The sequence below is a fragment of the Leptodactylus fuscus genome, chromosome 8, assembly GCF_031893055.1.
Source record: "Leptodactylus fuscus isolate aLepFus1 chromosome 8, aLepFus1.hap2, whole genome shotgun sequence".
NCBI lineage: Eukaryota > Metazoa > Chordata > Amphibia > Anura > Leptodactylidae > Leptodactylus > Leptodactylus fuscus.
In genome coordinates, this window is record NC_134272.1 from 96,739,702 (window position 1) to 96,755,688 (window position 15,987).

Genomic DNA, 15,987 nt, shown 5'->3' on the forward strand with positions numbered 1-15,987 from the left:
TCTAGATGATGCAGATCAGTCACATCTCACCTGCTGCGGTGGTCGGGGTCCTGGGGTGAGTGGTGGTGGGCTGCGCCATGGTGGTGGTGGCTGCAGCTTGTGTGGTTCTGGCAGGGGTGGGGTAAGGAGCAGGAGGTTTTGAGGTCTTGGTGCTGGCTGTAGTGTCCTCTGCCTCGGTGGGGAGGGCTCTTTGGGTGGTCCTTACGGTCCGGATGTCTGGCTCAGCAGTGGTCAGTGCCGGCCGCTCGGGCTCCTCTGTCCTCACAGTGTCACGTTGCGTCTTCTCGGTAGTGACATGTGCGGATGGAGCGGCCGGAGAGCTGGTGGATGTTGTGGATGGAGGGTTAGATATGGTTGGGGTCTCTGTGACCCCTCCAGTCCTCTCACCGTCTGTGGACATCTCCAGCGTCTCTGCTTCTACTGGCTTCCATGTTGTGGTTCTGTCTTGTGTCGAGGTCTCATCTCTCCTCTCAGTGACTGTCTGAGGGGTCTCGGTGGTGGCTGCCATTGGTGTATTGGTGGCGAGTGATATGACGGACACAAGGGTCTCATTCTCCGGCCTTGGGGTGGACTCTGTGCTGGAGAACGGTGGCAGTGATGGGGGCGATGCAGGTGGCCCTGGGGTGGAGGACATGGCAGTCAGGGGGCGAGGGGTCTGAGTGGTGGGAGCCGGTAAAGCTGAGGAGCGAGTGGTAGAGACTAATGTGGAGGGGACGGGTGAGGAGGAAGAGGAGGTCTGCGCCGGTGGCTGCTGGGACGGTGGTGATGAAGAAGCTGCAGACATGGTGGTGGCAGCCAAGGTTGTCTCAGAAGACAAGGAGCCACCAGCGGGTAAGTCAGAGGGCGAGGAGGACCAGGGGCTAGAGGAGGAGTGACTGGGGGTGTCAGGGTGGCTGCTGGTGTTGGGTGCGGTAACAGGGGCACTGGTGAAGGGGACGGTGGCATTGGGCACGGGGTGAGACGTGGGGTAGGTGGTCATGACATATGAGGGGGTCTGTAGAGGGTATGTTCCCGGCACTGACATGTTCCTGCCCTCAGCCCCTTCGGTGGTATTCCCGTAGCCCAGCGCGGTGGTCGCCAGGTCCTCGCTGACGTTCCCAGTCTTTGGTGGATACGTGTTGGGAATCTCAGTAATGTGAGTTACATTGGTGTCCTTGGTCCTGCCGCCGCCGCCGCGGGTGCTGGAGATGGACGTCCATGTGTCCATGTGCGGCGTCCTCTTGTGCAGGTGTCGCTGTGTGGCTGATTTCTGGAAGATTCCAGCAGCTTAAATAAGAGAAAGACCACAAGAGGTTAATCCCACATCATCCACCAAACACAAGCCCACCCACTGGGAGGAGCCTACAGTGAATAGAATATCAGAAGTGTAGTGAAGACTGACACAGTGTAGTATTCGGAGGAGACCTTGAACCCAGCTGACGGCATTGTTAACCCCTCCATTGCTGGGTCACAGGCTTCACTCTACTTCTGGAATTGAAAGTTCACGACAGAAATAAAAGAGGCGCCTGTGACCAATTCTGTGGGTTAGATGATGACCCCCAAATAGAGCGCAGGGGGCGCCACTCACTGGACGATAAGGGGCCTTATAATGCATGATGTGAATTTTGGTTGCGGAGATTTGGAATTTAGAGCAAATTCTGTGAACAGAAGCAGATCAAGATCCGGAACGCCGAAACACCAGGACAAGCCCCGCCCCCGACCTCATCACCGACATCATCCCACATCAATACACATGACCGGCACATAGAGACACATAGCAGCAAGGGATGATGGGAGTGATACAGTGTGTGTGATATAGAGATTAGATTGTCAGCTCCTGGGGTCAGGGATGATGGGAGTGATACATTGTGTGTGATATAGAGATTAGAGTGTCAGCTCCTGGGGTCAGGGATGATGGGAGTGATACATTGTGTGTGATATAGAGATTAGATTGTCAGCTCTGGGGTCAGGGATGATGGGAGTGATACATTGTGTGATATAGAGATTAGATTGTCAGCTCCCGGGGTCAGGGATGATGGGAGTGATACATTGTGTGTGATATAGAGATTAGATTGTCAGCTCCTGGGGTCAGGGATGATGGGAGTGATACATTGTGTGTGATATAGAGATTAGATTGTCAGCTCCTGGGCTCAGGGATGATGGGAGTGATACATTGTGTGTGATATAGAGATTAGATTGTCAGCTCCTGGGGTCAGGGATGATGGGAGTGATACATTGTGTGTGATATAGAGATTAGAGTGTCAGCTCCTGGGGTCAGGGATGATGGGAGTGATACATTGTGTGATATAGAGATTAGATTGTCAGCTCCTGGGGTCAGGGATGATGGGGGTGATACATTGTGTGTGATATAGAGATTAGATTGTCAGCTCCTGGGGTCAGGGATGATGGGAGTGATACATTGTGTGTGATATAGAGATTAGAGTGTCAGCTCCTGGGGTCAGGGATGATGGGGGTGATACATTGTGTGTGATATAGAGATTAGATTGTCAGCTCCTGGGGTCAGGGATGATGGGAGTAATACATTGTGTGTGATATAGAGATTAGATTGTCAGCTCCTGGGGTCAGGGATGATGGGAGTGATACATTGTGTGTGTGATATAGAGATTAGAGTGTCAGCTCCTGGGGTCAGGGATGATGGGAGTGATACATTGTGTGTGTGATATAGAGATTAGAGTGTCAGCTCCTGGGGTCAGGGATGATGGGAGTGATACATTGTGTGTGATATAGAGATTAGATTGTCAGCTCCTGGGGTCAGGGATGATGGGAGTGATACATTGTGTGATATAGAGATTAGATTGTCAGCTCCTGGGGTCAGGGATGATGGGAGTGATACATTGTGTGTGATATAGAGATTAGAGTGTCAGCTCCTGGGTCAGGGATGATGGGAGTGATACATTGTGTGATATAGAGATTAGATTGTCAGCTCCTGGGGTCAGGGATGATGGGGGTGATACATTGTGTGTGATATAGAGATTAGATTGTCAGCTCCTGGGGTCAGGGATGATGGGAGTGATACATTGTGTGTGTGATATAGAGATTAGAGTGTCAGCTCCTGGGGTCAGGGATGATGGGAGTGATACATTGTGTGTGTGATATAGAGATTAGATTGTCAGCTCCTGGGGTCAGGATGATGGGAGTGATACATTGTGTGTGATATAGAGATTAGAGTGTCAGCTCCTGGGTCAGGGATGATGGGAGTGATACATTGTGTGATATAGAGATTAGATTGTCAGCTCCTGGGGTCAGGGATGATGGGGGTGATACATTGTGTGTGATATAGAGATTAGAGTGTCAGCTCCTGGGGTCAGGGATGATGGGAGTGATACATTGTGTGATATAGAGATTAGATTGTCAGCTCCTGGGTCAGGGATGATGGGGGTGATACATTGTGTGTGATATAGAGATTAGATTGTCAGCTCCTGGGGTCAGGGATGATGGGAGTGATACATTGTGTGTGTGATATAGAGATTAGAGTGTCAGCTCCTGGGGTCAGGGATGATGGGAGTGATACATTGTGTGTGTGATATAGAGATTAGATTGTCAGCTCCTGGGGTCAGGGATGATGGGAGTGATACATTGTGTGATATAGAGATTAGAGTGTCAGCTCCTGGGGTCAGGGATGATGGGAGTGATACATTGTGTGATATAGAGATTAGATTGTCAGCTCCTGGGCTCAGGGATGATGGGAGTGATACATTGTGTGATATAGAGATTAGATTGTCAGCTCCTGGGGTCAGGGATGATGGGAGTGATACATTGTGTGATATAGAGATTAGATTGTCAGCTCCTGGGCTCAGGGATGATGGGAGTGATACATTGTATGTGATATAGAGATTAGAGTGTCAGCTCCTGGGGTCAGGGATGATGGGAGTGATACATTGTGTGTGATATAGAGATTAGATTGTCAGCTCCTGGGCTCAGGGATGATGGGAGTGATACATTGTGTGATATAGAGATTAGATTGTCAGCTCCTGGGGTCAGGGATGATGGGAGTGATACATTGTGTGTGTGATATAGAGATTAGATTGTCAGCTCCTGGGGTCAGGGATGATGGGGGTGATACATTGTGTGATATAGAGATTAGATTGTCAGCTCCTGGGGTCAGGGATGATGGGAGTGATACATTGTGTGTGATATAGAGATTAGATTGTCAGCTCCTGGGGTCAGGGATGATGGGAGTGATACATTGTGTGTGTGATATAGAGATTAGATTGTCAGCTCCTGGGGTCAGGGATGATGGGAGTGATACATTGTGTGATATAGAGATTAGATTGTCAGCTCCTGGGGTCAGGGATGATGGGAGTGATACATTGTGTGATATAGAGATTAGAGTGTCAGCTCCTGGGGTCAGGGATGATGGGAGTGATACATTGTGTGATATAGAGATTAGATTGTCAGCTCCTGGGCTCAGGGATGATGGGAGTGATACATTGTGTGTGTGATATAGAGATTAGAGTGTCAGCTCCTGGGGTCAGGGATGATGGGAGTGATACATTGTGTGTGATATAGAGATTAGATTGTCAGCTCCTGGGGTCAGGGATGATGGGAGTGATACATTGTGTGATATAGAGATTAGAGTGTCAGCTCCTGGGGTCAGGGATGATGGGAGTGATACATTGTGTGATATAGAGATTAGATTGTCAGCTCCTGGGCTCAGGGATGATGGGAGTGATACATTGTGTGTGTGATATAGAGATTAGAGTGTCAGCTCCTGGGGTCAGGGATGATGGGGGTGATACATTGTGTGTGATATAGAGATTAGATTGTCAGCTCCTGGGGTCAGGGATGATGGGGGTGATACATTGTGTGGTTCTGCTGGTTGATGATGATTGATATGTTGGGATATTGGGTCGGGGTCTCTACAATAAGGGGACATGATGCTTTGGATATGTGTGTATGGGGGAGGGGGTGTCTGAAGGGGTTAATCCTCGGCTCTCCTGTCCCCTCTATTAATACACCGGATTCCGCACATTCTGGGTGTTACCAGGAAATACCAGAACAATCTCCTGTCTCTGCTCACAGTCTGATAACAGCTCCAAGTCCCATCATGTGTCAGAGCCCACAGTGCAGCGCCCCCTCCTGGCAGTAATATGAGAACAGTCTAACCCTATATGTAGCTGCCCCTGCTCGCAGCTGAGGGTTTGTTACAGTTGGATCTGTTCTGGACAATGCTCTGTGAGCTCTGCACTCTGACCCTGCTACTATTTGGGGACAATCAGAAGCCATGTCAGGAGGGGAAGTTTACAGTAAGTGAATGTAAGGATGGCTGAGGATAGAAGATTACATGGTAATGATACAAGGGCGAGCGAGGTGACAGGAGGGGGGCAGCGGGGGGATGGGGGGCAGCAGGGGGACAGTGGGGGGGCAGGAGGGGGTCACCGGGGGGATGGGGGGGCAGCGGGGGGGGGACAGTGGGGGGACAGGAGGGGGGTCAGCGGGGGGATGGGGGGGGCAGCGGGGGGGACAGTGGGGCAGTGGGGGGGACAGGAGGGGGTCAGCGGGGGGATGGGGGGCAGCAGGGGGACAGTGGGGGGACAGGAGGGGGCAGCAGGGGGATGGGGGGGCAGTGGGGGGGACAGTGGGGCAGTGGGGGGGACAGGAGGGGGTCAGCGGGGGGATGGGGGGGCAGCGGGGGGGACAGTGGGGCAGACAGGAGGGGGTCAGCGGGGGGATGGGGGGGGCAGCGGGGGGACAGGAGGGGGCAGCAGGGGGATGGGGGGGGCAGTGGGGGGGACAGTGGGACAGGGGGGCATCTGCATTCAATATTCATCTATGACTCCAGACTGATACAATGTAGCAAACTAGCAGAGAGATTTGTGCAGCAGCCATACAGCAATGTAATGTAATGTAATGTATAGTAATGTAGCCGAGCTGGATGCAAACAGGGAGAAAGGTGAGCAAGTGACAACACAGAGAGGTTATATCTACAGGGGCCGTGAGAAGAGCGATCAGGAGGGCGCTGATGATGATGATGGGGGTGATGATGATGATGGGGGTGATGATGATGATGGGGGTGATGATGATGATGGGGGTGATGATGATGATGGGAGTGATGATGATGATGGGGGTGATGATGATGATGGGGGTGATGATGATGATGGGGGTGATGATGATGATGGGGGTGATGATGATGATGGGGGTGATGATGATGATGGGAGTGATGATGATGATGGGGGTGATGATGATGATGGGAGTGATGATGATGATGGGGGTGATGATGATGATGGGGGTGATGATGATGATGGGGGTGATGATGATGATGGGGGTGATGATGATGATGGGAGTGATGATGATGGGAGTGATGATGATGATGGGGGTGATGATGATGATGGGGGTGATGATGATGATGGGGGTGATGATGATGGGGGTGATGATGATGATGGGGGTGATGATGATGATGGGAGTGATGATGATGATGGGGGTGATGATGATGATGGGGGTGATGATGATGATGGGGGTGATGATGATGATGGGGGTGATGATGATGATGGGGGTGATGATGATGATGGGAGTGATGATGATGATGGGGGTGATGATGATGATGGGAGTGATGATGATGATGGGGGTGATGATGATGATGGGGGTGATGATGATGATGGGGGTGATGATGATGATGGGGGTGATGATGATGATGGGAGTGATGATGATGGGAGTGATGATGATGATGGGGGTGATGATGATGATGGGGGTGATGATGATGATGGGGGTGATGATGATGGGGGTGATGATGATGATGGGGGTGATGATGATGATGGGGGTGATGATGATGATGGGGGTGATAACACTGGGATGATGTTTGGAGATGGCAGATCCGGATGTTTTTCCAGTGAATTGCAGTTTTAGTTTCATTTCCTTTCTATCTTTAGACACGGCCGAAATCCTGCAGGAGATCAGAGCAAGGGAATGACCAACACTGTATCTAAGCTGTGTAACCTGGTACCCGTGTGATGTGTGCTGTATCTAAGCTGTGTAACCTGGTACCCGTGTGATGTGTGCTGTATCTAAGCTGTGTAACCTGGTACCCGTGTGATGTGTGCTGTATCTAAGCTGTGTAACCTGGTACCCGTGTGATGTGTGCTGTATCTAAGCTGTGTAACCTGGTACCCGTGTGATGTGTGCTGTATCTAAGCTGTGTAACCTGGTACCCGTGTGATGTGTGCTGTATCTAAGCTGTGTAACCTGGTACCCGTGTGATGTGTGCTGTATCTAAGCTGTGTAACCTGGTACCCGTGTGATGTGTGCTGTATCTAAGCTGTGTAACCTGGTACCCGTGTGATGTGTGCTGTATCTAAGCTGTGTAACCTGGTACCCGTGTGATGTGTGCTGTATCTAAGCTGTGTAACCTGGTACCCGTGTGATGTGTGCTGTATCTAAGCTGTGTAACCTGGTACCCGTGTGATGTATCTAAGCTGTGTAACCTGGTACCCGTGTGATGTGTGCTGTATCTAAGCTGTGTAACCTGGTACCCGTGTGATGTGTGCTGTATCTAAGCTGTGTAACCTGGTACCCGTGTGATGTGTGCTGTATCTAAGCTGTGTAACCTGGTACCCGTGTGATGTGTGCTGTATCTAAGCTGTGTAACCTGGTACCCGTGTGCTGTATCTAAGCTGTGTAACCTGGTACCCGTGTGATGTATCTAAGCTGTGTAACCTGGTACCCGTGTGATGTGTGCTGTATCTAAGCTGTGTAACCTGGTACCCGTGTGATGTATCTAAGCTGTGTAACCTGGTACCCGTGTGATGTGTGCTGTATCTAAGCTGTGTAACCTGGTACCCGTGTGATGTGTGCTGTATCTAAGCTGTGTAACCTGGTACCCGTGTGATGTGTGCTGTATCTAAGCTGTGTAACCTGGTACCCGTGTGATGTGTGCTGTATCTAAGCTGTGTAACCTGGTACCCGTGTGATGTGTGCTGTATCTAAGCTGTGTAACCTGGTACCCGTGTGATGTGTGCTGTATCTAAGCTGTGTAACCTGGTACCCGTGTGATGTGTGCTGTATCTAAGCTGTGTAACCTGGTACCCGTGTGATGTGTGCTGTATCTAAGCTGTGTAACCTGGTACCCGTGTGATGTGTGCTGTATCTAAGCTGTGTAACCTGGTACCCGTGTGATGTGTGCTGTATCTAAGCTGTGTAACCTGGTACCCGTGTGATGTGTGCTGTATCTAAGCTGTGTAACCTGGTACCCGTGTGATGTGTGCTGTATCTAAGCTGTGTAACCTGGTACCCGTGTGATGTGTGCTGTATCTAAGCTGTGTAACCTGGTACCCGTGTGATGTGTGCTGTATCTAAGCTGTGTAACCTGGTACCCGTGTGATGTATCTAAGCTGTGTAACCTGGTACCCGTGTGATGTGTGCTGTATCTAAGCTGTGTAACCTGGTACCCGTGTGATGTGTGCTGTATCTAAGCTGTGTAACCTGGTACCCGTGTGATGTGTGCTGTATCTAAGCTGTGTAACCTGGTACCCGTGTGATGTGTGCTGTATCTAAGCTGTGTAACCTGGTACCCGTGTGATGTGTGCTGTATCTAAGCTGTGTAACCTGGTACCCGTGTGATGTGTGCTGTATCTAAGCTGTGTAACCTGGTACCCGTGTGATGTGTGCTGTATCTAAGCTGTGTAACCTGGTACCCGTGTGATGTATCTAAGCTGTGTAACCTGGTACCCGTGTGATGTGTGCTGTATCTAAGCTGTGTAACCTGGTACCCGTGTGATGTGTGCTGTATCTAAGCTGTGTAACCTGGTACCCGTGTGATGTGTGCTGTATCTAAGCTGTGTAACCTGGTACCCGTGTGATGTGTGCTGTATCTAAGCTGTGTAACCTGGTACCCGTGTGATGTGTGCTGTATCTAAGCTGTGTAACCTGGTACCCGTGTGATGTGTGCTGTATCTAAGCTGTGTAACCTGGTACCCGTGTGATGTGTGCTGTATCTAAGCTGTGTAACCTGGTACCCGTGTGATGTGTGCTGTATCTAAGCTGTGTAACCTGGTACCCGTGTGATGTGTGCTGTATCTAAGCTGTGTAACCTGGTACCCGTGTGATGTGTGCTGTATCTAAGCTGTGTAACCTGGTACCCGTGTGATGTATCTAAGCTGTGTAACCTGGTACCCGTGTGATGTGTGCTGTATCTAAGCTGTGTAACCTGGTACCCGTGTGATGTGTGCTGTATCTAAGCTGTGTAACCTGGTACCCGTGTGATGTGTGCTGTATCTAAGCTGTGTAACCTGGTACCCGTGTGATGTGTGCTGTATCTAAGCTGTGTAACCTGGTACCCGTGTGATGTATCTAAGCTGTGTAACCTGGTACCCGTGTGATGTATCTAAGCTGTGTAACCTGGTACCCGTGTGATGTGTGCTGTATCTAAGCTGTGTAACCTGGTACCCGTGTGATGTGTGCTGTATCTAAGCTGTGTAACCTGGTACCCGTGTGATGTGTGCTGTATCTAAGCTGTGTAACCTGGTACCCGTGTGATGTGTGCTGTATCTAAGCTGTGTAACCTGGTACCCGTGTGATGTGTGCTGTATCTAAGCTGTGTAACCTGGTACCCGTGTGATGTATCTAAGCTGTGTAACCTGGTACCCGTGTGATGTGTGCTGTATCTAAGCTGTGTAACCTGGTACCCGTGTGATGTATCTAAGCTGTGTAACCTGGTACCCGTGTGATGTGTGCTGTATCTAAGCTGTGTAACCTGGTACCCGTGTGATGTGTGCTGTATCTAAGCTGTGTAACCTGGTACCCGTGTGATGTGTGCTGTATCTAAGCTGTGTAACCTGGTACCCGTGTGATGTGTGCTGTATCTAAGCTGTGTAACCTGGTACCCGTGTGATGTGTGCTGTATCTAAGCTGTGTAACCTGGTACCCGTGTGATGTGTGCTGTATCTAAGCTGTGTAACCTGGTACCCGTGTGATGTGTGCTGTATCTAAGCTGTGTAACCTGGTACCCGTGTGATGTGTGCTGTATCTAAGCTGTGTAACCTGGTACCCGTGTGATGTGTGCTGTATCTAAGCTGTGTAACCTGGTACCCGTGTGATGTGTGCTGTATCTAAGCTGTGTAACCTGGTACCCGTGTGATGTGTGCTGTATCTAAGCTGTGTAACCTGGTACCCGTGTGATGTGTGCTGTATCTAAGCTGTGTAACCTGGTACCCGTGTGATGTGTGCTGTATCTAAGCTGTGTAACCTGGTACCCGTGTGATGTATCTAAGCTGTGTAACCTGGTACCCGTGTGATGTATCTAAGCTGTGTAACCTGGTACCCGTGTGATGTGTGCTGTATCTAAGCTGTGTAACCTGGTACCCGTGTGATGTGTGCTGTATCTAAGCTGTGTAACCTGGTACCCGTGTGATGTGTGCTGTATCTAAGCTGTGTAACCTTGTACCCGTGTGATGTGTGCTGTATCTAAGCTGTGTAACCTGGTACCCGTGTGATGTGTGCTGTATCTAAGCTGTGTAACCTGGTACCCGTGTGATGTATCTAAGCTGTGTAACCTGGTACCCGTGTGATGTGTGCTGTATCTAAGCTGTGTAACCTGGTACCCGTGTGATGTATCTAAGCTGTGTAACCTGGTACCCGTGTGATGTGTGCTGTATCTAAGCTGTGTAACCTGGTACCCGTGTGATGTGTGCTGTATCTAAGCTGTGTAACCTGGTACCCGTGTGATGTGTGCTGTATCTAAGCTGTGTAACCTGGTACCCGTGTGATGTGTGCTGTATCTAAGCTGTGTAACCTGGTACCCGTGTGATGTGTGCTGTATCTAAGCTGTGTAACCTGGTACCCGTGTGATGTGTGCTGTATCTAAGCTGTGTAACCTGGTACCCGTGTGATGTGTGCTGTATCTAAGCTGTGTAACCTGGTACCCGTGTGATGTGTGCTGTATCTAAGCTGTGTAACCTGGTACCCGTGTGATGTGTGCTGTATCTAAGCTGTGTAACCTGGTACCCGTGTGATGTGTGCTGTATCTAAGCTGTGTAACCTGGTACCCGTGTGATGTGTGCTGTATCTAAGCTGTGTAACCTGGTACCCGTGTGATGTGTGCTGTATCTAAGCTGTGTAACCTGGTACCCGTGTGATGTGTGCTGTATCTAAGCTGTGTAACCTGGTACCCGTGTGATGTGTGCTGTATCTAAGCTGTGTAACCTGGTACCCGTGTGATGTGTGCTGTATCTAAGCTGTGTAACCTGGTACCCGTGTGATGTGTGCTGTATCTAAGCTGTGTAACCTGGTACCCGTGTGATGTGTGCTGTATCTAAGCTGTGTAACCTGGTACCCGTGTGATGTGTGCTGTATCTAAGCTGTGTAACCTGGTACCCGTGTGATGTGTGCTGTATCTAAGCTGTGTAACCTGGTACCCGTGTGATGTGTGCTGTATCTAAGCTGTGTAACCTGGTACCCGTGTGCTGTATCTAAGCTGTGTAACCTGGTACCCGTGTGATGTGTGCTGTATCTAAGCTGTGTAACCTGGTACCCGTGTGATGTGTGCTGTATCTAAGCTGTGTAACCTGGTACCCGTGTGATGTGTGCTGTATCTAAGCTGTGTAACCTGGTACCCGTGTGATGTGTGCTGTATCTAAGCTGTGTAACCTGGTACCCGTGTGATGTGTGCTGTATCTAAGCTGTGTAACCTGGTACCCGTGTGATGTATCTAAGCTGTGTAACCTGGTACCCGTGTGATGTGTGCTGTATCTAAGCTGTGTAACCTGGTACCCGTGTGATGTGTGCTGTATCTAAGCTGTGTAACCTGGTACCCGTGTGATGTGTGCTGTATCTAAGCTGTGTAACCTGGTACCCGTGTGATGTGTGCTGTATCTAAGCTGTGTAACCTGGTACCCGTGTGATGTGTGCTGTATCTAAGCTGTGTAACCTGGTACCCGTGTGATGTGTGCTGTATCTAAGCTGTGTAACCTGGTACCCGTGTGATGTGTGCTGTATCTAAGCTGTGTAACCTGGTACCCGTGTGATGTGTGCTGTATCTAAGCTGTGTAACCTGGTACCCGTGTGATGTATCTAAGCTGTGTAACCTGGTACCCGTGTGATGTGTGCTGTATCTAAGCTGTGTAACCTGGTACCCGTGTGATGTGTGCTGTATCTAAGCTGTGTAACCTGGTACCCGTGTGATGTGTGCTGTATCTAAGCTGTGTAACCTGGTACCCGTGTGATGTGTGCTGTATCTAAGCTGTGTAACCTGGTACCCGTGTGATGTGTGCTGTATCTAAGCTGTGTAACCTGGTACCCGTGTGATGTGTGCTGTATCTAAGCTGTGTAACCTGGTACCCGTGTGATGTGTGCTGTATCTAAGCTGTGTAACCTGGTACCCGTGTGATGTGTGCTGTATCTAAGCTGTGTAACCTGGTACCCGTGTGATGTGTGCTGTATCTAAGCTGTGTAACCTGGTACCCGTGTGATGTGTGCTGTATCTAAGCTGTGTAACCTGGTACCCGTGTGATGTGTGCTGTATCTAAGCTGTGTAACCTGGTACCCGTGTGATGTGTGCTGTATCTAAGCTGTGTAACCTGGTACCCGTGTGATGTGTGCTGTATCTAAGCTGTGTAACCTGGTACCCGTGTGATGTGTGCTGTATCTAAGCTGTGTAACCTGGTACCTGTGTGATGTGTGCTGTATCTAAGCTGTGTAACCTGGTACCCGTGTGATGTGTGCTGTATCTAAGCTGTGTAACCTGGTACCCGTGTGATGTGTGCTGTATCTAAGCTGTGTAACCTGGTACCCGTGTGATGTGTGCTGTATCTAAGCTGTGTAACCTGGTACCTGTGTGATGTGTGCTGTATCTAAGCTGTGTAACCTGGTACCCGTGTGATGTGTGCTGTATCTAAGCTGTGTAACCTGGTACCCGTGTGATGTGTGCTGTATCTAACCTGTGTAACCTGGTACCCGTGTGATGTGTGCTGTATCTAAGCTGTGTAACCTGGTACCTGTGTGATGTGTGCTGTATCTAAGCTGTGTAACCTGGTACCCGTGTGATGTGTGCTGTATCTAAGCTGTGTAACCTGGTACCCGTGTGATGTGTGCTGTATCTAAGCTGTGTAACCTGGTACCCGTGTGATGTGTGCTGTATCTAACCTGTGTAACCTGGTACCCGTGTGATGTGTGCTGTATCTAAGCTGTGTAACCTGGTACCTGTGTGATGTGTGCTGTATCTAAGCTGTGTAACCTGGCACCCGTGTGATGAGATTTTCGCCCCTTTCTATCGTCTCCCCCTTCGGGCCCGCACAGTGATTCGGTTACACGAAGCGTCTTGTTGGCGTCTGGCGTGTTACGGATCCCTGAGAGGCGCCATTGTGCGGGCAGAGCTCATCGCTTACGTCCAGGACATGGAGCTGACGTTCCCAGCACACCGGGCGCAGCGCACAATGGCGGCTTTGTCTCAGATGGTAATGGGACATGGATATTCTCAGGGATCTTATATGAGATGTGGTGACCCCCCCCCCCCCCCCCAATGTGCCGGACACCTGTCCAGAACAACCCCCCCTGGAGTCTACCACAACCCCCATCATCCCAAAATACCAGCGATCCAATCCAAGGAACCAAGAGATGCAGCGCGGAGAACCCGCTGTAATCCCGCCACCTGGCGCAAGCGTAACAATGGCGACCCCCAGTCATATATCAGTAAGTCAGGCCCCCGACCTATGGCGGCACCTCGTCCCCTACACATACCCTACAGTCCATCCAGTATATAGACCCCTGACACTGACTGACCCCCCGGGCGCCGCCTTAGTCCAGCGTCTTGTCCTGGCGCTTCTGCTCCGAGCTTTGTGTCGCCCTCACTTGTGTCGCCAGCTTTAGTTGCTTAGAAGTGACATTTTATTTCTCACCTGACGGAAACAGAACTGAAAGCTGCGCCATAAGGAATATACTGCACGAAGGACGGGGGCGGGGGAGAAGCGGCTGCCAGATAATAATGCAACGCTTATCTCCAGACCAGAGAGTGATGACCCAGTAGCAGACACCAGGGGGCACTACTTATATTCTATATATAAGGACACTACATAGTATCACATGGATATACGGACAGTGCACAGTACTACTTCTCTTCTCCTGTATATACGGACAGTGCACAGTACTACTTCTCTAGTCCTGTATATACGGACAGTGCACAGTACTACTTCTCTTCTCCTGTATATACGGAAAGTACACAGTACTACTTCTCTTCTCCTGTATATACGGACAGTGCACAGTACTACTTCTCCTATCCTGTATATATGGACAGTGCACAGTACTACTTCTCTTCCCCTGTATATACGGACAGTGCACAGTACTACTTCTCTTCTCCTGTATATACGGAAAGTACACAGTACTACTTCTCTTCTCCTGCATATACGGACAGTGCACAGTACTACTTCTCTAGTCCTGTATATACGGACAGTGCACAGTACTACTTCTCTAGTCCTGTATATACGGACAGTGCACAGTACCACTTCTCTCACCCTGTATATACGGACAGTGCACAGTACTACTTCTCCTATCCTGTATATATGGACAGTGCACAGTACTACTTCTCTTCCCCTGTATATACGGACAGTGCACAGTACTACTTCTCTTCCCCTGTATATACGGACAGTGCACAGTACTACTTCTCTTCTCCTGTATATACGGAAAGTACACAGTACTACTTCTCTTCTCCTGCATATACGGACAGTGCACAGTACTACTTCTCTAGTCCTGTATATACGGACAGTGCACAGTACTACTTCTCTAGTCCTGTATATACGGACAGTGCACAGTACCACTTCTCTCACCCTGTATATACGGACAGTGCACAGTACTACTTCTCTTCTCCTGTATATACGGACAGTGCACAGTACTACTTCTCTCACCCTGTATATACGGACAGTGCACAGTACTACTTCTCTTCCCCTGTATATATACGGACAGTGCACAGTACCACTTCTCTTCTCCTGTATATATGGACAGTGCACAGTACTACTTCTCTAGTCCTGTATATATGGACAGTGCACAGTACTACTTCTCTTCCCCTGTATATATGGACAGTGCACAGTACTACTTCTCTTCTCCTGTATATATGGACAGTGCACAGTACTACTTCTCTTCCCCTGTATATATGGACAGTGCACAGTACTACTTCTCTAGTCCTGTATATATGGACAGTGCACAGTACTACTTCTCTTCCCCTGTATATACGGACAGTGCACAGTACCACTTCTCTTCTCCTGTATATACGGACAGTGCACAGTACTACTTCTCTTCTCCTGTATATACGGACAGTGCACAGTACCACTTCTCTCACCCTGTATATAATAGGACAGTGCACAGTACCACTTCTCTTCTCCTGTATATACGGACAGTGCACAGTACTACTTCTCTCACCCTGTATATACGGACAGTGCACAGTACCACTTCTCTTCTCCTGTATATACGGACAGTGCACAGTACCACTTCTCTCACCCTGTATATACGGACACTGCACAGTACCACTTCTCTCACCCTGTATATAATAGGACAGTGCACAGTACCACTTCTCTCACCCTGTATATAATAGGACAGTGCACAGTACTACTTCTCTCACCCTGTATATACGGACAGTGCACAGTACCACTTCTCTTCTCCTGTATATACGGACAGTGCACAGTACCACTTCTCTTCTCCTGTATATATGGACAGTGCACAGTACTACTTCTCTCACCCTGTATATACGGACAGTGCACAGTACTACTTCTCTTCTCCTGTATATACGGACAGTGCACAGTACCACTTCTCTCACCATGTATATAATAGGACAGTGCACAGTACCACTTCTCTCACCCTGTATATAATAGGACAGTGCACAGTACTACTTCTCTCACCCTGTATATAATAGGACAGTGCACAGTACCACTTCTCTCACCCTGTATATAATAGGACAGTGCACAGTACCACTTCTCTTCTCCTGTATATACGGACAGTGCACAGTACCACTTCTCTCACCCTGTATATAATAGGACAGTGCACAGTACCACTTCTCTTCTCCTGTATATACGG

The 15,987-nt window shown here is 49.6% G+C and overlaps 1 protein-coding gene across 1 annotated transcript in view; it reads right to left on the minus strand.

Annotated features, from left to right (window-relative positions):
- HEG1 (heart development protein with EGF like domains 1) overlaps positions 1–15,987 on the minus strand; it is a 47,529-nt gene that overhangs the window by 14,506 nt on the left and 17,036 nt on the right. Inside the window, exon 2 of the mRNA XM_075285488.1 lies at positions 31–1,266. Within this exon, the coding sequence (XP_075141589.1) occupies positions 31–1,266 (1,236 nt within the window). The remainder of the gene's footprint in view (positions 1–30; positions 1,267–15,987) is intronic.